Genomic DNA, 24056 nt, shown 5'->3' on the forward strand with positions numbered 1-24056 from the left:
GGTCAGGGCAGTAGGGTCAGGGCAGTAGGGTCAGGGCAGTAGGGTCAATGCAGTAGGGTCAGGGCAGTAGGGTCAGGGCAGTAGGGTCAGGGCAGTAGGGTCAGCGCAGTAGGGTCAGGGCAGTAGGGTCAGGGCAGTAGGGTCAGGGCAGTGGGGTCAGGGCAGTAGGTTCAGGGCAGTAGGGTCAGGGCAGTAGGTTCAGGGCAGTAGGGTCAATGCAGTAGGGTCAGGGCAGTAGGGTCGGCGCAGTAGGGTCAGGGCAGTAGGTTCAGGGCAGTAGGGTCAATGCAGTAGGGTCAGGGCAGTAGGGTCAGGGCAGTAGGGTCAGGGCAGTAGGGTCAGGGCTGTAGGGTCAGCGCAGTAGGGTCAGGGCAGTAGGGTCAGGGCAGTAGGGTCAGGGCAGTGGGGTCAGGGCAGTAGGTTCAGGGCAGTAGGGTCAGGGCAGTAGGGTCAGGGCAGTAGGGTCAGGGCAGTGGGGTCAGGGCAGTAGGTTCAGGGCAGTAGGGTCAGGGCAGTAGGTTCAGGGCAGTAGGGTCAATGCAGTAGGGTCAGGGCAGTAGGGTCGGCGCAGTAGGGTCAGGGCAGTAGGTTCAGGGCAGTAGGGTCAATGCAGTAGGGTCAGGGCAGTAGGGTCAGGGCAGTAGGGTCAGGGCAGTAGGGTCAGGGCAGTAGGGTCAATGCAGTAGGGTCAGGGCAGTAGGGTCAGGGCAGTAGGGTCAGGGCAGTAGGGTCAGAGCAGTAGGGTCAGGGCAGTAGGGTCAGGGCAGTGGGGTCAGCGCAGTGAGGTCAGTGCAGTAGGGTCAGGGCAGTAGGGTCAGCGCAGTAGGGTTAGCGCAGTAGGATCAGGGCAGTAGGTTCAGGGCAGTAGGGTCAGAGCAGTAGGGTCGGGGCAGTAGGATCAGAGCAGTAGGGTCAGGGCAGTAGGGTCAGGGCAGTGGGGTCAGCGCAGTGAGGTCAGTGCAGTAGGGTCAGGGCAGTAGGGTCAGCGCAGTAGGGTTAGCGCAGTAGGATCAGGGCAGTAGGTTCAGGGCAGTAGGGTCAGAGCAGTAGGGTCGGGGCAGTAGGGTCAGGGCAGTAGGGTCGGGGCAGTAGGGTCGGGGCAGTAGGTTCAGGGCAGTAGGGTCAGGCAGTGGGGTCAGCACAGTGGGGTCAGCGCAGTGGGGTCAGGGCAGTGGGGTCAGAGCAGTAGGGTCAGCACAGTGGGGTCAGCGCAGTAGGGTCAGGGCAGTAGGGTCAGCGCAGTGGGGTCAGGGCAGTAGGGTCAGCGCAGTGGGGTCAGCGCAGTGGGGTCAGGGCAGTAGGGTCAGGGCAGTGGGTTTAGTGCAGTAGGGTTCGGGTTCGGGTTAGGATTGGGGTTAGGGTCAGCACAGGCCCTTTTGTTCATTTTTCTTCCTGCATGGCTGTCCATACTTTGTTGAGCCTAAGCTTAAAAATGGCAATTCCCCCTGTATCTTTGGGTCTTTGTTCTGAAGACTCCCATGCATACATATCAATACATTTGCGGACCAAATATCTTTTATCCAATCAATTTTCCTTCTGCCAGCTGGTTTTTTTAGCAAACGTACAGGAGCAGCACATGCCCGAGGAGATTCCAGCCCAAACAGTGCAAATGTGGGGATGTGTTTGTATCTGGGGTGGGTGTCCCCAGATTTCTACAAGCTCAGTTTAAGAATAGTCACCACTGGCCTCCCTGGGGACTTGGGGAGGGTTCAGTCAAGCTGAGAGCCCAGAGCCCAAAGCTGAGAACAGAGGTCAGCCAGGGTTTCTGAAAGGACTGCACAGAAGGGCCAGCTGTGGAAGCTGGGACAGGGGCAGGTGACAGGAGTCTCAGGGTGTCTTAGATTTGGGACTCCTGGGGGAGGATGGGCATTCACATGGACACTCCATGGGTCAGGTGTGAGGGACTGTCCCCAAGAGTTTCCAGAGGCCTCCTAAGTTCTCTGGGCAGGGCTTGGAGGGTGAAGTGGCAGGAGGAGAGGGGATGAGTTACCTAAGTGCCCAGAGGCGGGCAGGGGAGGCTGAGGGTCCTTCTTCCTCTGGCAGGAAGGCTGGGAACTTACCACCGTCTTCCTCCAGGTGAAGCCGGGCCTCAGGTGGCTGGGGAACTGGTTGAGCAGAGGAAATCAGATAAACCTTTTTTTTTTTTTTTGTCATGAACGGGCTCAGTGTGGGTGGGGGAACTTCCTGGTTCTGAGGGAATGTGAGAAGATTGCCCTTTGGGCTGGGAGAGGAGAGAAGCAGGAGGAGCCCTGGACCCCCGGACTTGCTCTTCCAGAGGAAGCCACTTTGGTTGTGGGCCAAGAAGTTCGAGCGTCCCAGCCCCAGCAGATTCCCGGCTTCGGAGAAGCATGGTGACGGTTCTACTGGGTGAGAGGATCCAGGCTGACTGGAGGACAGCTGTATGTCATCCTGGGAGTCACAGCCTTATGGGGGCTTCCAGCCTGCTGTGGGCACCTGGCCTGGCCTCAGCTTCATCTGGGAGGTGTCAGGTTAAGAGTCTGGGAGGCTGGGTTCAAAGGTCCCTCATCCCCCAACCTGGTATCCTTGGGCCCCAGGGGTCAGCCCCCAGCCCAAGGGGCTGGGCTTGTCAGGAAGCCCTGGGGAGGTCTGGTGGTGCCCACTCGGCCTCTCACCTGCTAGGCCCCGGCTCTGCAGATGCCACCCATCCAGGACCCCTGGCCTCTCCCCTGAGCCCACAGCAGGAGGTGATGCCCCAGCCAGCTTAGAGGTAAGCTGAGGTTTGGAGTGTTAGGGAAGCTGAGCCACTGGAAGGGGCTGGGGCCGCGGGTGTACAGTGGGGCGACGGGGCAGAAAGTGAGTCTAGAGAGAGGGGTGGCCCTGGGAGGGCTGGGCAGGGACACAGCCAGGTCCGCGCCAAGAAGTGTCGCTCTGACGGCTGCACCCTGGAGGCTGGGAGTCCCGAGAGTGTCGCAAATGAGAGGAGGCCGGCCTCAGAGCTGCCCCTCCTGTACCACTGCCTGGACATCTGAAATGGCTTTGGGTCTATCTTAACCCAGCAAACATTTATGAAACACCTACTGCGTGGGTGTCCTGTGCCAGCTGTTTGGGACGTCAGCCGGCAAACTGACGGCCTTTGGCAGCTGCATGTTTAGTGCGCATGTGCAAGTTTCAGGGAGGCAGAGGATCCCAAGTCGCCACAAGGCGTAAGGAAGTGACGTGCCCTAGGGCACTGGAGTCCTTCCTGTGTGTGCGTGGACTGCTGCAGGGTTCTCAGTCCCTTCTGTTCCCCAGGGAGCCTCTGGGTGACATGCTGATGGGGTTCGAGGGAGGGGCAGTGCGGGAGGTGTCTGCCGTGGTTCAGATGAGAGGTGGTGTGGGCGTGGGTGGGGCCTGGGGGGCTTCGAGGGGCAGGGTTTGAACCTCCCTGGAAGGAGGGGCTGACCGACTTCCTCCTCGTTGGGGCCTGGGCTGAGAGGGTCAACTGAGGGGGCCTCCAGGGCAAGGCTGCTGGGAAGGGGTGACTGAGGACAGCAGCAGGGGAGGGAACCCTGGAGGTCCGTCCAGGGGAGGGGCCTGTGAGCCAGCAGAGGGGCGGAGGGTGCAATTTGCAGCTGAGCTGAACGGGAGGGTGTGCTTCACACTGAGGTCCTATTTAGAGCTCCGACCCTGGATGAGATGACAGGAGTGGATGGGGCTAGAGAGGAGAGGGGCCAGAGGCGTGAGGAGGACGTGCCGGCATCTGACCAGGGAAAGGGAGGGATACAAAAAGACTCAGGCCTGGAGGGAGAGGTGGGTCCGGGAGCGGAGACCTGGGAGCTTCTGTGGGCCGAGCACCAGGTCATAGGCATGGGAGCTGACCTTGAGATTCGAGCAAGAGGAACGGGCAACCGCAGGGGCCGGACACGCTTCTGAAGGGCTTTGCAGCAAAAGGGGGTCGAGAAACAAGACTGTGGCTGGAGGGGAAGTGGGACAAAGAGGGGAAACCTGTGTTCACGATGTTAAGATGCAAAGAAGTGATACTGCAGGGGACAGAGGGGTCATCTGGAGGGAGCAGCGAGGGGTCTGCTCTTCGCCACCCTCCATGGGTGCAGGGAATGTGTGCTCCTTGAGGCCTTCTGCTCTTACCCCTAGGATTCTCCAGGGACCTGTCTCAACAAAGCCAACAAGGTCTTGCCTGGGGTGGAACCGGAGCTGAGGCAGAACTGGATGTGAGTCCTGCCTTGCCCCAGTCTCAGCTCCCGCCCGCCTTGCACCTTCTCAGCCGGGTAAGGCGAGGTTGCAGGCCTCAGTCGGTGGGGGCTGCCTGGACCTCACGGCGGGATCTGTGTCTGACACCCTGTGGGGCTCCGTCCCAGCACCCCAGGCTTGGTATGTCATCCTGGGAGTCACAGGCCTATGAGGGGCTTCCAGCCTGCTGTGGGCACCGGGCACCTGGCCTCAGCTTCATCTGGGAGGTGTCAGGTTAGGAGTCTGGGAGGCTGGGTTCAAAGGTCCCTCACCCTTTGGATGGGTCTGTGCCTTTGTCCCATGCCTGGAACGGGTCTCTTGCCTGCACCTCCCTCCCCTTCCACCCCTGGATCCTGGCACAAGTCATTGCCCTGAAAATCCCCTCTTGCCTCCCTCATCGTGTAGCCTGGGCACTGCTCTGCTTTGTATAAAGCCCACCCTGAAGCCCCTGAAGGCACAGTTGTCCCTGAGGTCCCAGGGAGATGTTGCTGAATGGGCAGGCAGACAGGTGAGGCCACAGATCAGACACCCCTAGTCCAGGTCTCGATATGACATTTGAGAAGGAGGTGCTGCTCAGACCACTAGGCCCAGGCCCAGGTGCCCAGACACCCTCAGCAACATCTGCCAGGCTGCCATGGCTGATCAAATACAGGGCCCGGCGAGGTGGCTCATGCTTGTAATCCCAGCATTTTGGGAGGCTGAGGCAGGCAGATCACTTGAGGCCAGGAGTTCAAGACCAGCCTAGCCAACGTGGCAAAACTTCATCTCTACTAAAAATACAAAAATTTAGCTGGGTATGGTGGTACATGCCTGTAATCCCAGCTACTTGGGAGGCTGAGGAATGAGAATTGTGAATCTGGGAGGCAGAGATTGCAGTGAGCCAAGATTGCACCACTGCACTCCAGCCTGGGTGACAGGTTGGAGGCAGAGGATCCCAAGTCGCCACAAGGCGTAAGGAAGTGACGTGCCCTAGGGCACTGGAGTCTCTCAATAAAACCCCAAATCCCCAAAACACAAAAAACTAAAAAGCAAATACAAATAAGACCCCACATGAGTTCGATTCACTAATTGCTGCAAATTAAAACCTGGAGTAACCCAGGGAAGGGGGCAGTTGTAAATAGGGCTCAGCAAGGGGGCCCCGATCTGAAAATCCTGGCAGCATATGTGCCAGGGGCCGGTGCTGTGACAGAGCCCAGCGCTTACACATGCACTCTGCAGTCAGCCCCATCAGGCTGGCGTCTTCACTATTTACCAGGCCTTGCGTGGGCCTGGAACTCTTGAGCCTCAGTTTCCCCATCTGTGAAATGGGGACAGTGTTAATCCCTGCCTCACAGGATGCTTGTGAGGATCAGACAACATCATTTGCACGTATAGTGCATGGCATGAGGCTGCCTGGCAGAGAGGGTGTGCTGCAGTGGCAGCTGGTACTGACCAGCAGCTGGGGGAGGGGGCCACTGCTGGGTGCTGGGCATGTGTGTCTCAGTGCTCACTCAGGGCTGGCAGGAAGACTGGTGCATCAGAGTCACAGTGACCTGTATCCCATGGACTGTCCTGAACCCTGACAAAGGTGGGGTTCACTGTCCAAGCTGCTTGTCATATAGACGACATTTCATCCTAGGCTGGGCACAGTGGCTCATGCCTGTAATCTCAGCACTTTGGGAGGCCAAGGTGGGGGGATCATGAGGTCCAGAGTTCAAGACCAGCCTGGCCAACAAGGTGGAATCCCATCTCTACTAAAAATACAAAAATTACCCGGGCATGGTGGCAGATGCCTGTAATCCCAGCTACTTGGGAGGCTGAGGCAGGAGAATCGCTTGAACCTGGGAGGTGGAAGTTGCAGTGAGCTGAGATTCTACCACTGCACTCCAGCCTGGGCAACAGGGTGAGACTCCATCTCAAAAAACAGACACACACACAAAACCCATTTGATCCTGCTTGTCTGAGAACTATGTGACGGGGGGTGTAGGTGCCTTTGTTCCCTGCCAGCCCACGCCCCTGGGTATAGAGTGAATGTCCAGTTTTTACTGCAACACAGCTGGAGGGGCGCCAGTGGCAGGTCTGTGGCCTGCCAGCCCCTCTAGGTTGGAGGGAGAGGCTGATGACGGTGAGGGTAGTGGCGTCTTCAAGAAGAGGGCTGCTGTGCCTCATCAGAAGCCTTACAGATGAGCAAGAAGAGGCACAGAGAGGTTAAGCAACTTGCCCAAGGACACACAGCTTGTAAGAGGTAGATGCTCTGCCCGACTCCACAGCCTCTGTGTTTGCTGCTGGCCAGGCAGTGCCTGTCACTTGTTCCCCATACTGTTCCCCTTGCTGGGCCAGATGCTGAGGAGCAAATCTGGCGGCCTCCAGGGTGAAGCCAGCTCCTGAGCTGCAGCCCAAGCCCTGTGGCCCTCTCCAGCCGCCCCGTTCCCTGGGCCCATTCCCTAACCCACAGGCCCCGCCCTCCCTGACCACTTCTCCAGCTGCTTGATTGTAGGCCCCCAGCTCCCAGCCAGGAGCAGGACTATGATTCCTTGTTCTGAAGCAGCCAGGGCACAGTTGTGCATTGGACTGAAGGGTGTGCGTGTCCACAAGCGTCCAGGCAGTGACCACGCGGTGGGCAGGTGCAGGCCCGACAGAGAGGCTGCTGTCTCGGGGCTGGCTGCACCTAGGGGCTCCAGGCAGCAGCTCCAACGGCGGGAACGAAGGCAGAGGGCGCTGGGCTGCCGGCCGGGCCTGGGCCTGCGGGGGGACAGGGCAGGAAGAGGAAGAGGAGGAGCTGGGGATGAGGAGGGAAGGAAGGAGGAAGGAGGGGAGGAGGGCCAGTGACAGCAGAGAGGAAACGGGGGAGGGGCGGCAGGGCGGGTGCCCACCTCGCTGCAGAGCTGGATCCTTGTCTCCCCTCCCCCACCCCCTGAAGATGGGCGAGGCCCATGTGCTGTTTCCCACGGAGGTGCGAGTGACACCGCCCCACCCCCAGATCTGAGAGGTGCTGGGGTTTTGTGATAAATGCGCTCCTGCCCGCTGTAGCCCAGATGGCCACACTGGGCAGAGTCCCCATCTTAGATTTGAGGGGCCGGAGTCAGAGAGGAAGGGCCTGGCCCGGGTCACCTCCAGGTGTGAGACATGAATGAGGCGCGTGGGGGTCCCTGTGGCTGTGCCGTTTCGGGACGCCAGGGGGCAGCAGGCGCCCAGCTTCAGCCCTCAGGCGGCCAGGCTCCCGCGGGCATGGGGCTGCTTGGTCTCTGGGTGCCCCCGCGGCTGGGGAAGGGGGCACGGGCATCCTCTCGGCAGAGCATCTACTCTGAGCAGCCCTCGCCTGTGGGACGCAGCCACCTGGGAGGCGGCCAGGGCACGCCTGCCGTCACCTCCTGGCCTCTGCGCTGGGTCTGGCCGACTGCCCTGGCTCCAAAACTCGGTCAGGAGGAGGTGGAAAATGGGAGGGAGGAAGGAAGGAAGGAAAGAGTGATGGAGGCTCCCCTCCTTCCCTCACACTGGAGGTCAGTGGGGCGGGACCCCAGCCCAGGGCGGGAGGTGGCTTCACTGTCTCTGACTTGCTGGGGGACCCTGGGCTGGTCACTCCACCTCTCCGGCCTGTTTCCTACATAGGAAGGTAACAGGATTCAGAGAGGTCACGCCATGTAGCACGCGCTGAACTGAAGTCTAAAGTCTCTCTCAAGGCCTGGGAAGCCCCTTCACCCCTGAAAGCCCAGAAGGGGTGGGGCTTCCTCGGTAAGTTCGGCCGGCTCCTGCAGTGGAGGAGGCAGTGGGGGGGTGCCTCTGGAGGCATTCCTGCTCCCTGGGCCCTGAGCTTCTGGGAACACCATGGCTTGAGTGTGGAAAGCAGGTGGGAGGGAGTGGCCTGGAGAGGCCTGGGGGCCCTAGTGCCCCCCTCCGTAGGCAGGAGATGCTGGTCACAGGGGTCCCCTTGCTCCAGCAGAAAGTCAGGGGCTTGGTGGGAAGGGAGACCTGCTCACACAGACGTGCTTTTCCTGCTGTGTCCCTGATAAAGTGAGCCTGGGCCTGGGACCTCTGAGTGTGTGTCCTGTGGCTTGGCAGGAAGAGGAAGAAAGGCCTGGTGGGCTGAGAGCTGGCTGCAGGGCTGTCTGCTATAGGTCCCGGCATGTCCTTGAGACCCTCCCCTGTACCTGCCTCTGAGCTTGGATTCCCCTTCCTAGCCCAGAAAGGGGCCGTGTGGAGCCCGGGATGACCAGTGACCCTGGGTTTCCTGGGACATTCAGTGCTGAAACCAGCAGTCTCAGGCAGGCCGGGATCGGGGGTCCCTCTCTTCCAGACCCTGAGGGTAGCAGCCCCGGGCCGTTCTGGAGCAGGGGTGACTGCTCCCTATTGCCACCGGGCCTCCCCTCAGGGCCTGCCCAGCTCCACCCATCGGTTCCTGGGGAGTGAGGACCCCCAGCCTGAACCCTCAGCACAAGGCAGTCCCTGTAATGAGAGCTTGTGCGGCATGTGGCCGCGTCACCGGAGGGGGGCCGGCACCTGCAGAGGACGTGCCTGGCAGCCGCCCCAAGAACAGCCCGTCCTGGGGGGTGGGGCGAGCCTTGTGCACAGGAACTGGTGCGGGAGCAGCTCTCCTGGCCCAGCATGGCCCCCGCCTAGTGTATAACAAGCAGCCTGTTGCGGGAGGGGGGCCTTGGGTTAACCTGTCACTCCCCATTCCCCTGGGGCCTCTGGGCTGGATGACTCCCCACCCCATCTTATGGACGGAAAGGTGGAGGCTCAGGGGCCAGGGGTCTCTCGGGCCTGTCCAGGGCTGTCTGAGGACCTGCTGCTGGATGATGGCTTTTGAGGTCTAAGGGGTGGTCCTTCCAGGGTCAGCCATCCCTGGCCAGGGTTTTGCCCTGCACAGATGCCCAGGCCTGGCTCAAGGGCTTGGGTGGGGGATGCCCAGGGGAGATTCCTGCTTTCCTGTCCACTGCCAGAGGTCCTATGGAGGGGCTCGGGCTGGGTGAAAGGCAGAGGCAGCCCCAAGTCTCAGTGGTCTCAGGCAGGTGGCTTCACCTCCGGGAGCCTGAGTCCCCTCCCTTGCAAAATGGGCATGAACACACCTCCTCTCAGGGGTTTTGGAAGGATTAAATGAGGCAATGAGCCCAGCCTTGGGTCAGGGCAGGGCCCTGAGCAGGCACAGGAGTATTACCACCGCTAATCATTTCCCTCTGGTGCTCTCCGAAGCACACCAGCTGGAGAGCAGCTGGGGAGGCAGCCAGGAAGGGCACAGACACCTCTGGCAGGGTCCTTGGGGTGCTGCGGAAGGGCAGTGCTGCTGAGGGCGGGCTCTGGGCGCCCGGATCTCTAACGGGCCCTGGAGCGGCACAGATGGAGGCAGGTGGTGTCCAGTCCTCACCTCCCCTCTCACCTTGACCCTGTGCTTGCATTCTTCAGCCCTTTGCGATGGATGGATAATGTGGGCCCATGCTGAATGGAACATTCTTTGAGGACTTCATTCGTTTGAAAGGCAGGTAGCTCAGGGCTTCAGAACCCAGGGAACAGACCCGAGGCAGTTTTCACCAAGAGTCAGAGAGGAGAAAAGAGCTTCCGGCCTGTCCTTGGCTACTCCCTGATAGGGGCGGTTGGCCCTCTGGCCGGATGTCCTGTGTCCCAGAATCTGGGTTGCCTGGGGCTCTGGGGTAAGGAGTGGGCCTGGCCTGACAGGCGCCCTTATTCTGTGAAGCCACCTGCGGCACACATTCCTGATGGGGCTGTGAACATGCCATCGAGGCAGCTGTAGAGCTGCCACAACTGTGCCTGGGAGAGGGAGGCCTCGGGCGGCCGCGGAGGCACTGGAGTGGAGGTCATCTATCAGAAAGCACATGTGGCCGAGGAGGGGCTTCCTGGGTCTACCCCGGCCCTGCTGCCCATGGGCCAGTGAGTTCGCCTCTGTCACCTAAGTTGTGAAGTGGGCCTACAGCACTGACCGACCACCTGTGGGGTTGTGGCAAGGGCTGGCCTGTGGGTGGTCACCGGGAAATAGCTGGTTTAGCGACTCCTGCGCAAAGCTCCACCAGGGTTGGGGCCCAGGCTGCTCTGGCTTCTGGAGCTTTCGCGGCAGGAAGGCGCAGTGGTCGGGCTGCAGGTGACTCCTGTCGTAACTGCTTGTGCAGCGTTTTGTTTGTTTGTTTTGTTTTGAGAGGGTGTCTTGCTCTGTGTCCAGGTTGGAGTGCAGTGGCACAATCATGGCTCACTGCAGCCTCGACCTCCTGGGCTCAAACGATCCTCCCACCTCAGCCTCCTGAGTAGCTGGGACCACAGGCACACACCACCACACCCAGCTACTTTTTAAATCTTTTGTAGAGATGGGGTTTCTCTCTGTTTCCCAGGCTTGTCTGGAACTCTTGGGATCAAGCAAGCCGCCCGCCTTGGTGTCCCCAAAGTCCCAAGGGTGTAGGTGTGTGCCCGGCTGCAGTTCTTAATCTTCTCAAGCCTTGGTTCCCTTATCTGTCAAAGGCCAACTGAAATCTCCCCATGCCTCCCCTACGTGTCAGGGTATGTGACGCCCCACTGTCATAGAGAACTCTACATTTCTAGTGGGTTAAGATGCAATAAAAGTTTATTCCTTCTGCCCAACACAGGCAACGCCGAGGGCAGAGGGTGGCTCTCTCCTGGGGTCCCGAGCCTCCATCTGGCCAGCAGAGGGCGCAGAAGGACTGCCTGGGCGGCTGGGACGTGACAGCCTGGAAGTGGTGAACAGCGTTCCTGAAAACGTTCCTGGCCAAAACGGGTCCCGAGGCCCACTTGTGTGCAAGAGAGCTGGGAAATGTCTTTCTGTGTGCTCCGAGGAGAATGCAAAGCCTAGTGGATGTCCTGCCTTTCCTCTGCTGCTCTCTCGGCTAGGGGCAAGAATGACAGGACGTGAACATACACACGAGGGCACGGAACCCATGATCCCCCACAGAGGTGCCCCCCATTTGCAGGAGCTGGGGCACTGGCACAGCACAGCCCACCCTTTGGGACCAGCACCCCTCCCCAGTTCCACTCTCTGCAGCAACACAGAGTACAGATACTGTCCCCTTGGTTTCTTTTTTCCCTTTGGATACATTTTAAATGACAAAAATAGAGCTTGATTGTTGCACCCAGACAGATGTTTGCTTCTGGGCCCCCTCGCAGAGCCTGGAACTCCCAGCCCCCAGCTCCTGGGGTGCCTTCCTCCAGGTGTGTCCCTGGCTTGGGCTGGCGGGGCGCAGTCCCCGCTCCTGGGATGTGCAGTTTTAATAAGCTACTGGGTACCACCCTTGATTGAATTCAGAGTGACAGACTTAGAGCAGGTCACCTCTTGACTTCTAATGAGGCCAAGACAGGAGGAGTCCCCACAGCCCCGAGTATGACTCTGTAATTAAGCTGGTAAAGTGGAAAAATAAAAGTAGGGAACCGAAGTGGAAAGCAAACCAGAAAGCCAGGCAGCCGGGAGCTTCCGAGCGGAGCCGCTTCCTCCCAGCTGTGCGGCCTCAGGGGCCGATGGAGTCTCTGCTGCTTTTCTATAACACAGGGTGAGGCAGCTACACCCTCCGAGGGGTGTCACTGGGGCCAACGGGTCCGGATGTTTGGAGTGTGGGTGTCTGAGGGCCACTAGGTCACTACCCACTCTGGCCCTTTGCTCCTAGTCTCTGGGGAGGCAGTGGCACAGGGGCAGGGGCCTGACTAGACCCTGCCTCTTTCTGCTTCCAGGCCAGTTGATATGAGTCCTGCTTGAGGGGTTCGCAGGGCCTGCGGAGCCTTCTTCAGCTTCCCTTTGCTTTCCTAAGATAAAAATTGTGACATCTGTGCTTGTTGTGGGACACTTGGAAAATAGTGCACAGAGAAGAATATGAAATCGACATAAATCCTTGCTTTTGGTTCCGCCATCAAGGGTCCTGGCCCCTCTCCTGGGTTAACGCCCTGTCCGGGACAGCTCTCCCCCCTCACTTCAGATCTCACTTCCCCCAGACCCAGAAGACCCACCCTGCTCCCCCAGCGGCATCTGCACGCTGTCACAGCATTTCATGGGGGCTGGGTTGTCTTGGGACTCAGAGGCAGGCTGCTTGGGGTTCAGGGGGCCTTGCTGTCCCTCCCTCCCAGATGTCTCTGGCTGCTCACAGGTTCGCTGGAGACAGGGGCTCAGAGCTCATGGACTGCTGGACCCTCCAACAGGTGTCTGACAGTCCCCCTCCCGACCTGGGTGGCTCCCAGTTTGAGGAGGGGGCTCCCTGCCTCATGGTAGGTGGGGCAAAGGGGAGACAGCGGGAAAGAATGGTCTCTCTGGGTCTGGTCTGGCTGGGGTGAAGCAGTGTGTGTGTGTGTGCGCGCGCGCTTGCACGACCAAGGTCTGTACCAGGAAGGGCTGCAGGTGGGGGAGGGGCATGGTCCTTCTCAGCCCCTTCCCCTATGACCTCAGGCAGATCTTTCACTTTTACCCAGTACAACAGCCTCCAACCAGCCTGAACAGGCAGATCCCGGGGCTGGAGTGGTCTGGCCCAAGGCTGAGGGGGGCCGGGACCCCCGACAGTGACATGATGGGCGCAGCCCAGTTTGGGCTAAGCCTGTGTTCCATCTACTGGGCAGGGTGGGCCTCCGCAGATAGCGGCTTCTCTCTCCCGCCCCAGGGGGCTGGTGGGAGCCTCTCCAAGTGTCCTACACATGGTCCCTCCGGGAAAGAGCGGAGCTGACCCCGTCCCCCATCCCGACTCGAGGGCCTTCGGGCCAGCAGGTGTGTGAGGGCTCCAGGTGCGCGGACCCCTCGAAGGGACACAACCCAGCAGCAGCAGCAGGCCGCGCGGGGGCAGCCGAAGACCCCGTCCGGCGCAGGCCGGGGCCGAGCTGGCAGCGGCGGGTCCAAGTCCCGTCAGCTGGCGCAGGAGTCTCAGGGGCGAGCACGGGACGGGGCTGGGCGCCGGGGTCCGGACCGGGCCGGGGTCGAGCCGGGCCTGGCCGGACCCCGGACCCGCCGGGAGCCGGCCCCTGCCGCGCTGGGCCGAGGCCCCCGCCTGCAGACAAAGGAGCCGGCGGGGGGCGGGAGCGGGGGGGGGGCGGCGGGGGGGATGGGGCGAGGGGGCGGGGCGTCGCGGTGTCACGTTACCGCCCGCAGCGCCCTTTAACTCCCGCCCCCGCCCCGCTCACCGCCCCCTTCCCCTGCTACAGCGCGCTCACCCCGCGGCCGCCAATCAGCCGCGCGCCCCGGCCGCGCGCCCCGCCTCGCCCTCGGTGGGTGTGCTCGCGGCCAATGGGCGGTGCGCGGGGGCCGGGCCGCGAAGGGGCGGGGCGGCGGGGCGGCCGCCAATCGCCGCGGTGTTGTTGAAACTGAAAATACTACATTATGCTAATCGCGGCCGGGCCCGCGCGCACGGGGGTGGGGCCCGCGCGTATAAAGCGGGCGCAGGCGGGCTGGGCGTTCCACAGGCCAAGTGCGCTGTGCTCGAGGGGTGCCAGCCAGGCCCGAGCGAGCGAGCTAGCCAGCAGGCATCGAGGGGGCGCGGCTGCCGGCCCGACCAGACCAGCGAATTCGACGCAGGAGAGTGTTCGACCCGACCGCCAGGTAGCCGCCGCGCCCGCCCTTCCGCCGCGTCCCCCGCACACGCAGCGCCGGGCTGCGCGGGGTCTCCCTCGCGCCCGGCCTCCGCCCTCTCCTCCTCTCCTCTTCCCCCTCTTCTCGCTGTCCTCTCCTCTCTCGCTACCCGCGTTCGCGCAGTCCCGGGCCATGTCCGACGCGTCCCTCCGCAGCACATCCGTGATGGAGCGTCTTGTCGCCCGTGGGACCTTCCCAGTACTTGTGCGCACCAGCGCCTGCCGCAGCCTCTTCGGCCCGGTGGACCACGAGGAGCTGAGCCGCGAGCTGCAGGCCCGCCTGGCCGAGCTGAACGCCGAGGACCAGAATCGCTGGGACTACGACTTCCAGCAGGACATGCCGCTGCGGGGCCCCGGACGCCTGCAGTGGACCGAAGTGGACAGCGAGTCGGTGCCCGCGTTCTACCGCGAGACGGTGCAGGTGGGGCGCTGCCGCCTGCTGCTGGCGCCGCGGCCCGTCGCGGTCGCGGTGGCTGTCAGCCCGCCCCTCGAGCCGGCCGCTGAGTCCCTCGACGGCCTCGAGGAGGCGCCGGAGCAGCTGCCTAATGTCCCGGTCCCGGCCCCGGCGTCCACCCCGCCCCCAGCCCCAGTCCTGGCTCCGGCCCCGGTCGTGATTCCGGACGTGGCTCCGGTCGTGGCTCCGGGTCTGATCCCGGCTCAGGTCCCGGCTCCGGTCCCGGCTCCAGTCGTGGCTCCGGGTCTGATCGCAGGTCCGGTCGTGGCCCCGGTCTTGGCCCCGGTTGTGGCCCCGGCCCCGGCTCTGGCTCCGGCCCCGGCTCCCGTCGCGGCCCCAGCCCCGGCCCCGGTTCCAGCCCCGGGCCCGATTCCGGGCCCGGCCTTGGCTCCGGCCCCCGCCCCGGGCCCGGCCCCGGACGCGGCGCCTCAAGAGAGTGCCGAGCAGGGCGCGAACCAGGGGCAGCGCGGCCAGGAGCCTCTCGCTGACCAGCTGCACTCGGGGATTTCGGGACGTCCAGCGGCCAGCACCGCTGCTGCCAGCGCCAACGGCGCGGCGATCAAGAAGCTGTCCGGGCCTCTGATCTCCGGTGAGCCCCGCACGGCCCCGCCCCGGCCCGGCCCGGCCCCGCTTTGTCCGGCCGGCTGGTCTCCCCAGCCCTCGGGGGGCCTCGCTGGGTTCCCGCCTCCTCCCGTGGCATTAAAGGGCCCGCAGCGCTCAGGGCGCGGCTACGCCCGCACCCCCCTCTCTGCCCCGTGGTCGTGCCCTCGAGCGGCTTGCGCGGGCGGGGTGGGAGGAGGAGTCCCGGCCGCGACCCCCCAGGAGCGCGGCCTTCGCCCCCGGCCACGGGAGACCCTCCCCGGGCCCGGCCGAGCGTCGTGATCGCGGCGCGGAGGGGGTTAAGCGCGGCGGCGGCCCCGGGGGGCTTGGCCGCGGGACAAGGGGAAATGCTTACACAGCACATTGCGCGGCGACGTAAACAAAGCTGACCCGCCGCAGACCTCGGCGCGGGCAGGGACGGCGCCCCCACCCCTGCCGGCCCGCGGCCCGCGCCCCAAGCCCTCTCCCGGCCCCCTCTTGGGTCTCCCGGCCGGCCCCGCCCTGACCGGCCGTGTGCGCTGTCGTCCGCAGATTTCTTCGCCAAGCGCAAGAGATCTGCGCCTGAGAAGGCGTCGGGAGACGTCCCCCCGCCGTGTCCTGCTCCCAGCGGCGCCCCCGGCGTGGGCTCGGTGGAGCAGACCCCGCGCAAGAGGCTGCGGTGAGCCAAGTGAGTACGGCGCACCTGGGGGGCGCGGGGGGCCGTCCCGCGGGGTGCTCTCGGACTTTGCTGACCTCCCCCTTCTCCCCACTCCGCAGTTTAGAGCCCAAAGAGCCCCGAGGGAACCTGCCGGGGCAGCGGACGTTGGAAGGGCGCTGGGGCCTCGGCTGGGACCGTTCATGTAGCAGCAACCGGCGGCGGCTGCCGCAGAGCAGCGTTCGGTGTTTAAATTCTGAAAACTGTGCAATGTATTGATTACGTCTTTTTATATCTAAATGTATTCTGCACGAGAAGGTACACTGGTCCCAAGGTGTAAAGCTTTAAGAGTCATTTATATAAAATGTTTAATCTCTGCTGAAACTCAGTGCAAAAAAAAGAAAAAAGTAAAAAAAAAGTAAAAAATAAAAAAAACCATGTATATTTGTACAAAAAGTTTTTAAAGTTATACTAACTTATATTTTCTATTTATGTCCAGGCGTGGACCGCTCTGCCACGCACTAGCTCGGTTATTGGTTATGCCAAAGGCACGCTCCATCTCCCACATCATCCCGTTATTGACAAGTGTATAACTTTATTTTCATAGCGGACTCTGGGGAAAGGGGTCACTCACAAGCTGTAGCTGCCATACACGCCCACCTAGCTTGCAGTCTCTTCGCGCTTTCGCTCTCTCTCTCTCTCTCTCTTATTATTACTGTGTTTATCTTAAACTTGAAGACAAATCTGTTAAAATGGTTCCTGAGCCGACTGTACCACTGCCCCGGCCCCTCGTCCGCCGGGTTCTAAATAAAGAGGCCGAAAACTGCTGCAACTCCAGTCTGTTTGTGCTTGTGCCTGCCTCCAGCTCCCTTCTCCTGCACCCCCAAAAGCTGGAGAGCTGGAACGCAGGAGAGAGCAGGCCAGTGGGCATCCCCAGTCCATCCAAAAGGGGAAGCCTCTCTCCCGGCTGGGCCTGGCCCACTCCCACCTGTTCCAGTCCCCTTATCTCAGGAGGGGCAGCTGGCCGGCACTGCACCCCCGCATTTATCACCTTCCACCTGCGGGGCTGCAGAAAGACAGGCGTGGGCTTCACGTAGCCCCAGCAGGCAGGCAGCACAGCCCCTGACTTGCTGCCCAGACCCAGGCTTGTTTCAGGAAACCATGGGCAACCCCTCTGCCCCCGCTGATGGGCTCAGGCCCCTGCTAGTTTGAGGACGCACAGGGGCGTGGGGGTGGGGAGCAGGGCTCCACCAATACAGATCATCCCTCTAGACTCCTTCAGGCCTCGCACCAGGGTCTCCCTAGGTCTTGCCACAAGACAGCCAAAGCGTTCTAGGTCTATTCACACCTGTAGTGGATGAGGTACGGCCTCGAAGCCTCTGAGGGGAGGGAGAAGTGGGGGGACAAGGGGGAGGCGCCCTGGAACTAGGAGGGCATGGGGACCAGGCTTTGGTGGAAGAAATGGAGGCTGTGTGCACCCCCTGCATCCACCCTGTCTGCCCCGGCAGCCCACTAGTTTCAAAGCCCTCTCTTAGTAAAAGAGACTTTTTTTTTTTTTAATAGCTGACCTATAAACCTCTGAAAATTATGGCTTACAATGGAAAGGGTGACGTAAAATAGCAAAAACAGAACGGCTAGCAGTATTTTTGCCGGTGCCTTGGCCCAGGGGAAGAGAAGAGCTGGTAGACTCTTATGGAGCCCTACGTGACAGTTGCTGACTCCCCCCAGCCCCCTCCCCCTGGGTCAGGGACAAAGCGGGGCCGGACTCGAGATGCTGGAGATGTATTTAGACATATAATTAACTGAGCCTCCCCAAGCTGCCTGGAAGGGCTGGGCGAGGAGGGCGATGGGGCTGGCCTTGAGGCCCAGCTGGGGCCAGACTCTGGGAAATGCCCCCGGGCCCTGAGAGTGGCAGGCCCTGCTGTTTCCGCTCAGCAACAGGGACTTTCAGCTGATAACGGGGACCAGGCCACGCAGACCTGACTTCAGCCTTCAGACCTCTCCTCTAGGGAAGAAACCACCGCCTTCACCTGTGTGAGCAGGACAAAGCCCTTTCCCTTCTGAGATAAAGGAGGGTGGCAGTGCCTTCTGCGCTGGGCTGGGAGGGGGCTGGACCGGGTGCCTGGCAGGCAGTTTGGTGGGCGCACAAGGTGACCTGAGTTAACTGTTTTTGGTGACCAAGCTGCTGGGGGGAGCCCTCACCATCCATAGCCACATTGAATGTCAGGTCTCCTGCCATAGGCTGTGCTGGGGGGCTTCTGCCTCGCTTGGCTTCTCACAGTCCTGGACTCTGGGCACGGGACGTGGCTGCCCAGCACCCTAGTGTCACTCAAGGGTAGCTCTTTCAAAAGCAGTGTGAGGGCTTTGTGAGGACATGAAGGTGAGGCCCAATGACATTTCTCAGGAGGAGTTTCTTCCCAGGGCAGGAGCTGGCTGCAGGGACCCACAAGCCACCCTCCGTGGGCTGCTAGTCACGTGTGACTCTGGGCACATGTGACCCAGGCAAGCTGGCCTTTCCTTCTGGGGGCCTCAGTTTCCCATCTGGGCTGAGAAAGGTCCAGAGTTCTTTCCTGCGCTGTGTCCTGTGATTCTCACGTGGGGACAGCCATGGAAATAATACCCGATGGCTGTTTGCAAAGCCCTCTTTGCACCCGTGTGTTGGAAGAGCAGCTACGAACGTGTGTCCCGGCCCCAGGCCTCATTCAAGCTGAAAACACAGGCACTGGGTCTGTGTTTTCCACTGGCAGCCAGAACACTCATGGGTCTGCCACGTGGGAGCCACACCCCCGCTCCACTGAGGATCCATGACCATCATACGAGCAATGACACCAGAACGCCAGGCACGCCGCAATGCCTTTTCCCTGTGCCAGGCATGTACTAAGCAGGATCGGCTGCGGCCAGGTCCCACCACATTCCTTGTTTGAATAGGAAACAGAGGCATGTCATCCCCCTGCCAGAGGGATGTCCTGCCTCTGAGGCCAGGCCTGGAAACCACTGCATGATCTTGCCCATGGACAGGGCTGGGAAGACAGGCAGGTGCTCCGTTAACCTACAGACAGCCTGGATGAAGGTGGTGAGGGAGAAGGGTGGATGTGTCGGAGCTGGAGGATCAGGGTGAGGCAGGAGAGAAGAGGCAGGGGAGGCGGCTGGTTCCAGGGGTCTTGGCGGGCCTGGCCTGCTGGCGCGTGTGAGGCCGGAACATGGGTGTCTGTATGGTTCAGTGTAAGGGTGTCTTTTGGGTGTGTCTGCTGGGCCTCTCCCTTCCCTGCCCTGTCCTACTGGCCTCCTGTACCTCCCCGGGCCTGATGGGCTGGTGCCAAAGGTTGGATTTTGTCAGCCAGCAGTGGGGAGCCCCCGAGGGACTGAAGCAGGGAGAGGTAGCAGCATCTCAGCTGCTGGGTCAGGAAGGAGGAGCGCCAGCAAGAGGGAAGGGGCTGAGGGGACCAGGAGGACACTGTGGCCATCCAGGCGGAGGGCAGAGGCACAGGGTTGGGCGAAGAATCCAAGAGGCTCCAGCATGCCAGCGCCTGGTCCAGGCACCAGAGACCGAGCCATGAATAAAGAGCCAGAAGTCCCTGCTCCAGGGGCTTTCTCCACTGGGGGAGGTGACACCAGAAAGCCCTGCCAGTGGGCTGCAGCACATGTGTTAAGGAGGACAGAGCTGAGCACCAGCCCAGCCTTTTAAACAGGACGCTAGGAAGCCCCTCCTCCAGCTCCCAGCAGGTGACACAGCAGGTGATGGTGTCTGAAGGGCGCTGTTTTATTGTTTGTTATTTTTTGATTCGATATGATTAGCTGAAGTCCATCGTTTGCATGAGGGTCCTTTCTCAGTGCTGTGCATTCTATGGGTTTGGACAAATGCTTACTGTCCTGTGTCCACCGTTACAGTATCGTACAGGGGAGTTTCACTGCCCTAAGAATCCTCCGTGCTCCACCTACCCATCCCTCCCTCCTCCCTGACTCCCTCCTCCCTGACTCCCTCCTCCCTCCTCCCTTCTTCCTCCTCCTTCCTCGACTCCCACGACCACTGACGTTCTTCCTGTCTCCACAGCTTTGCCTTTCCTGTAATGTTACAGGGTTGGACTCATACAGCACGCGGCCCTTTCAGATTGGCTTCTTTGACCTAAAAACACGCGTTCACGGTTCTTCCATGTCTTTCCATGACTTGAGCTCATTTGTCTTAGCTCTGAAAAGCATTCCGCTGACCGGATGTGCCACGGTTTGTTCACCCGCTCGCCTCCTGAAGGACATCCTGGTGGCTTCCCGGTTTGGGCAATTGTGACCAGAGCTGCTGCAAACATCCACGTGCAAGCTTTTGTGTGGATGCACGTTCTCAACTCATCCGAGCAAGTGCCAGGGAGCGCAACTGCTGGATGGTATGTGAAGGGCCCATTGGTTGTTGTTAGAAACCACCATCTTCCAAAGTGGCTGCTCCTTTTCGCGTTCTGCCCACAGCGACTTTCGAAGGGCAGTGTTGTGAGTTCCTGTTTCTCATCTGTGGATCTCACCAACCACCAATTTTAGGTGAATCAAAAAACAAAAACCCCACTACAACATGGACACAACAGGGACGAGGCATAATTACAAAGGGACGCTGATGACAGTGGCTTGATCTCAGGGCCCCGGCTGGTTTGGCCTGGCTCGGGATGCAGAACCTGAGCGCTTGGCCGTTCTTCATCCAGATGGCCCTGTAATCAACTGCGTGCTGTCCGGATCTCTGCCGCCCCCACCGCAGGCAGCTTCTGCATTTCCTGCATGTGGATATCAAACGTGGCCATGTACCTTGCTCTGGGCAGTGAGACGTGACTGACTTGACATGTACCACTGCTGAACAGAGCCTGTCAAAGCCAGCGTCCTGCCATTTCATCTCTCCGCTGCAAGACCAGAGAGACCTCAGGCAGGGCTGCTCCTTCCAAAAGAGAAAATGGAGCACAACCCCACCCCCTAGCAACAGGACTGTCAAGGTGCTTGAGAGATCCTCCATGCTTGGTGTACGCTGCCGAGAGCGTTGGGCCTGTTTGTTATGCAGCATAAGGTAAGCTGACAGAGACAAGTCCTTTGAAGACCCAGCTCACTGTTAGAGGTTTATGGGAATGACAGCAAGGGCCTGGTGGCATTTCCAGTTGTTCTGGATACTTGGACACATGTCCAGAAATGACACAGAGACCCATCCCTGCAAGCTGTGCTCCGTATCCTGCTGGTGAGGGTCCAGCTTGCCACATTTGCAGGCTGGAGGCCAGGTGTTTCTGGTTGGTAGTGATGGGTCCTGAGTTTTCTTGGTCACCATCTGTCCTGCTGTAGTGTGCTTGTGTGTGTGCCTTAACAAGTGTCTAGTAAGTAATCTTATTTTTTTTCTTTGATGAAGGAATAAAATGATTGTGATTTGGGGAAGGGTCAAAGTCTCAGAGATGGAGCTGTCTGCCCAGTCTGGCATCCTTAAGAAATTCTGGCTAGGTGCAATGGCTCACGCCTGTAATCCCAGCACTTTGGGAGGCTGAGGTGGGGGTGGGAGGATCACTTGAGTGCAGGAGTTTGAGACCAGCTTGGGCAACGTAGCAAGACTCCATCTCTACAAAAATTTTAAAAATTAGCCAGGCTTGGTGTGCACCTGCAGTCCCAGCTACCCAGGAGGCTGAGGTGGGAGGATCACTTGAGCCTGGGAAGCAGATTGCAGTGAGCCGTGATGGATTGAGTCACTGCACTCCAGGCTGGGTGACAGAGTGAGCGAGACCCTGTCTCCAAAAAAAAAAAAAAAAAAAAAAAAAAGCTGGGGTTACAGTGGCTCATGCCTATAATCCCAGCACTTTGGGAGGCTGAGGCGGGTGGACCATGAGGTCAGGAGATGGAGACCATCCTGGCTAACACCGTGAAACCCCATCTCTACTAAAAACACAAAAAATTAGCTGGGCGGTGGCACGTGCCTGTAATCCCAGCTACTCGGGAGGTTGAGATAGGAGAATCACTTGAACCTGGGAGGTGGGGGTTGCAGTGAGCTGAGATTGTGCCACTGCACTCCAGCCTGGGCAACAGAGTGAGACTCTGTCTCAAAAAACCAAAACAAAGCAAACAAAACAAAACACCCAGTTGCTTATTCTGAATATTATAAATGGTTTTATTTAAGCCCAGGAGTGGCTGCTTCCAGGATAGCTGAAATATTGATTATATCACCAGGATCTGCTCCATGGGCAAGCCCCTTGGAAAAAAAATGTAAATGGCCCCTGATAGCCTTGTGGCATCAGGAAGAAATGCTCTGATCTTAGCTGCTACTTGAAAGCCCTCAGGGGCAGGGCTTTCTCAACAGGGCTGGCCTGCTCCAGTGCCAGATAGCTGTGTGACCTCACCATCCCCTTCTGCCCCAAATCACGGCCACTACTCTACTGTTCAACACTGGGGCATAAAGTCAGGTGTTAACAGGCACGCGGTGCCCTCTCTTCCACTCGCGTGATAACACCTGTTCCTATTATCTCCTGCCAAGTAAACAACCATCCCAACACTTTGTGGTTTAAAACCATGTTTTTATTTATACCTATGATTATATTAGAAATTTGGGAACAGTTGGCAGGATAGTTTTGCTCTGTGTTGTGGGGTGTCAGCTAGAAGAATTCGACTGGGGTTGGGGAATCAACTTCCAAGATGGCCCACTCCCATGCCTGGCAGAGCCCTGGGAGCTGCTGCCTATGGCTCCCTCCACAGGCCTGCTTGGGCTTCCTCACAGCATGATAGGAGCATGGTGGGTTTCAAGAGCAGGTGTTCCAGGAGGCCTAGGAGTGGCTCTAGAAACCTGGCCTCAGAAACTATGCAGCATCATGCCTGCCTCATTCAACTAATCAAGCAAGTTACTGAGACCGTCGCAGATTCGTGGGAGGGGGATCTGCTCTGCTTCTCAATGGGGTGAGTGGCAAAGAGTTTGCAGCCATCTTTGCCCCAACACCCTTCCTTACAGATCCCAACCCTGGTGATTGATTGACAGCCAGCATGTTTTGGAGGGGTTACTTCAGGACCCACCAACAATTGTTACCTGAAATCAAAAAAGGCTGTAATCCTAGCACATTGGGAGGCCAAGGTGAGAGGATTGCTTGAGCTCAGAAATTTGAGACCAGCCTAGGCAATACAGTGAGACCCTTTCTCTACAAGAAATAAACAAATTAGCTGGGCGTGGTGGTGTGTACCTGTGGTCCCAGCAACTTGGGGTGGGGGCTGAGATGGGAGGATTGCTTGAGCGTGGGAGGTGGTCTGCAGTCAGCTGTGATCACACCACTGCATTCCAGCCTGGGCAGCAGAGCAAGACTCTGTATTGATAAATAAATAAATTCAAAACAAAACAATTTTTTTCCTCTAACATGGATTTTCAGTAATTAACAGAATAAAAAAATCATCAAATGCTTCTTGTGTTTGAACTGACCAAGTGCCAGTGGTGGCTTCCTGTCTGGCATATTAGAAAGAAGCAGGCCTAGGTGAGGGGCACACCGCTGTGAGTTCACGTCAGCAAGGACCCCTGAGCAAAAATTGCAAGGCCACTGTGATGGCACCACGAACACTTGATCAGGGCATCTGCCCACAGCCTTTCTGCCTCCTTTTATGGTATGTGCGTGTATATCACATGTATGTGTCTATATTTTATCTCTTTTTGTTAACTTTGTATTTGGCCTTAAGTTTCTCAGCAGTATGTAACAGTATCACTTCTACCTCCTTACAAAGCATTCTTACGGAAATCTGCAAACATACACAAAAGCAATAGAGTAATACATCACCGCCAGCCGCAGCCACCATTCACATTTTTCCAGTCTTGTCAGTATGTGTCCTCCCTCTACTTTTACTTTTTTTTCTTGGCAGTTTTGCAAAGCTGATCCCTTGGCTGAGCACAGTGGCTGATGCCTGAAATCCCAGCAAATTGGGAGGTTGAGGGAGGAGGATTCCTTGAGCCCAAGGAGTTGGAGACAAGCCTGGGCAACATTTTGAGACCCTGTCTCTACCGAAAAAAAAACAACAACAAGAAAAGCAGACCCCAGACGCTGCATTCTCCTACCTGCCAATTCTTCCTCTGTGCAACTCATGTAAGTTGCATTTTGACAAGTGCTACGTGGACAGGAAGAGACAGCATGGGCTCCTTCCCATCCTCCGTGTGGTGCACATGAGCTTTGTCGTGGAATGCCTCCCTTTCCACTCATTCTGAAACAACAATGCTGGCTTCCAGGGAAGGCCCCGGGCTTTGCTTGAAAATGAAACAAAACCACTGTTGGCCTCATGCCACCATCTGGCCAAGTGTCTTAAGTGACCAAGCACCTGGGACAAGTCCAGAACATCCTGTGTCCAGTGTCGCACTTGATGGCTGGTCCCTGAGTACAGGGACATCCCATGTTCACCCTAAAGTTCTGACAGGTCAATATGTTGCTGCTTTGTGGACCTTCTTGTGAGGCACTGGTCCATTTTTGGGAAGTAAAATAGTATGCAAGTGGAAATGCCACACACGCAAACAAGAATGCACAGGAGTGGGAGGCAGGCCAGCCGGGGAGCCCTGCTCTCAGCCTTAGCCACATGGACTTGCCTTTGGGGGCATTACAGGCTTCACACCTATGGTCTGTGGGAACGAAAACCACCTTCACCCTTCCCTTTGACACTGCCATCTGCCTGTGGCTACTTTTGGCATGG

General features: G+C 59.1%; 1 protein-coding gene across 2 annotated transcripts; it reads left to right on the top strand.

The window, feature by feature from the left end:
• The first annotated feature begins 13852 nt into the window (after positions 1-13852).
• CDKN1C (cyclin dependent kinase inhibitor 1C) lies at positions 13853-16239 on the top strand. 2 transcript variants are annotated; one of them, XM_012456164.2, is made up of 4 exons: positions 13853-14326; positions 14381-14762; positions 15305-15440; positions 15530-16239. In XM_012456164.2, the coding sequence occupies exons 1-3, from the start codon at positions 13853-13855 to the stop codon at positions 15433-15435; spliced, it is 987 nt and encodes a 328-aa protein (XP_012311587.1). In that variant the 3' UTR covers positions 15436-15440; positions 15530-16239. The 2 variants fall into 2 exon arrangements, with proteins under 2 accessions (XP_012311587.1, XP_012311588.1); XM_012456165.2 differs by having other exon boundaries at positions 15535-16239.
• Positions 16240-24056: the final 7817 nt, after the last annotated feature.

Source organism: Aotus nancymaae, unplaced genomic scaffold, assembly GCF_030222135.1.
Source record: "Aotus nancymaae isolate 86718 unplaced genomic scaffold, 86718_ANA_hifiasm-v0.15.2.pri h1tg000106l, whole genome shotgun sequence".
In the NCBI taxonomy this organism is placed as follows: Eukaryota; Metazoa; Chordata; class Mammalia; order Primates; family Aotidae; genus Aotus; species Aotus nancymaae.

Excerpts from the sequence above, each read along its gene's own strand:
- CDKN1C (XM_012456164.2), top strand. The coding sequence starts at position 13,853 with ATGTCCGACGCGTCCCTCCGCAGCACATCCGTGATGGAGCGTCTTGTC. Across the intron at positions 14,327-14,380 it reads CAGTCCTGGCTCCGGCCCCG|GTCCCGGCTCCGGTCCCGGC; the intron begins GTCGTGATTCCG and ends ATCCCGGCTCAG. Across the intron at positions 14,763-15,304 it reads GTCCGGGCCTCTGATCTCCG|ATTTCTTCGCCAAGCGCAAG; the intron begins GTGAGCCCCGCA and ends TGTCGTCCGCAG.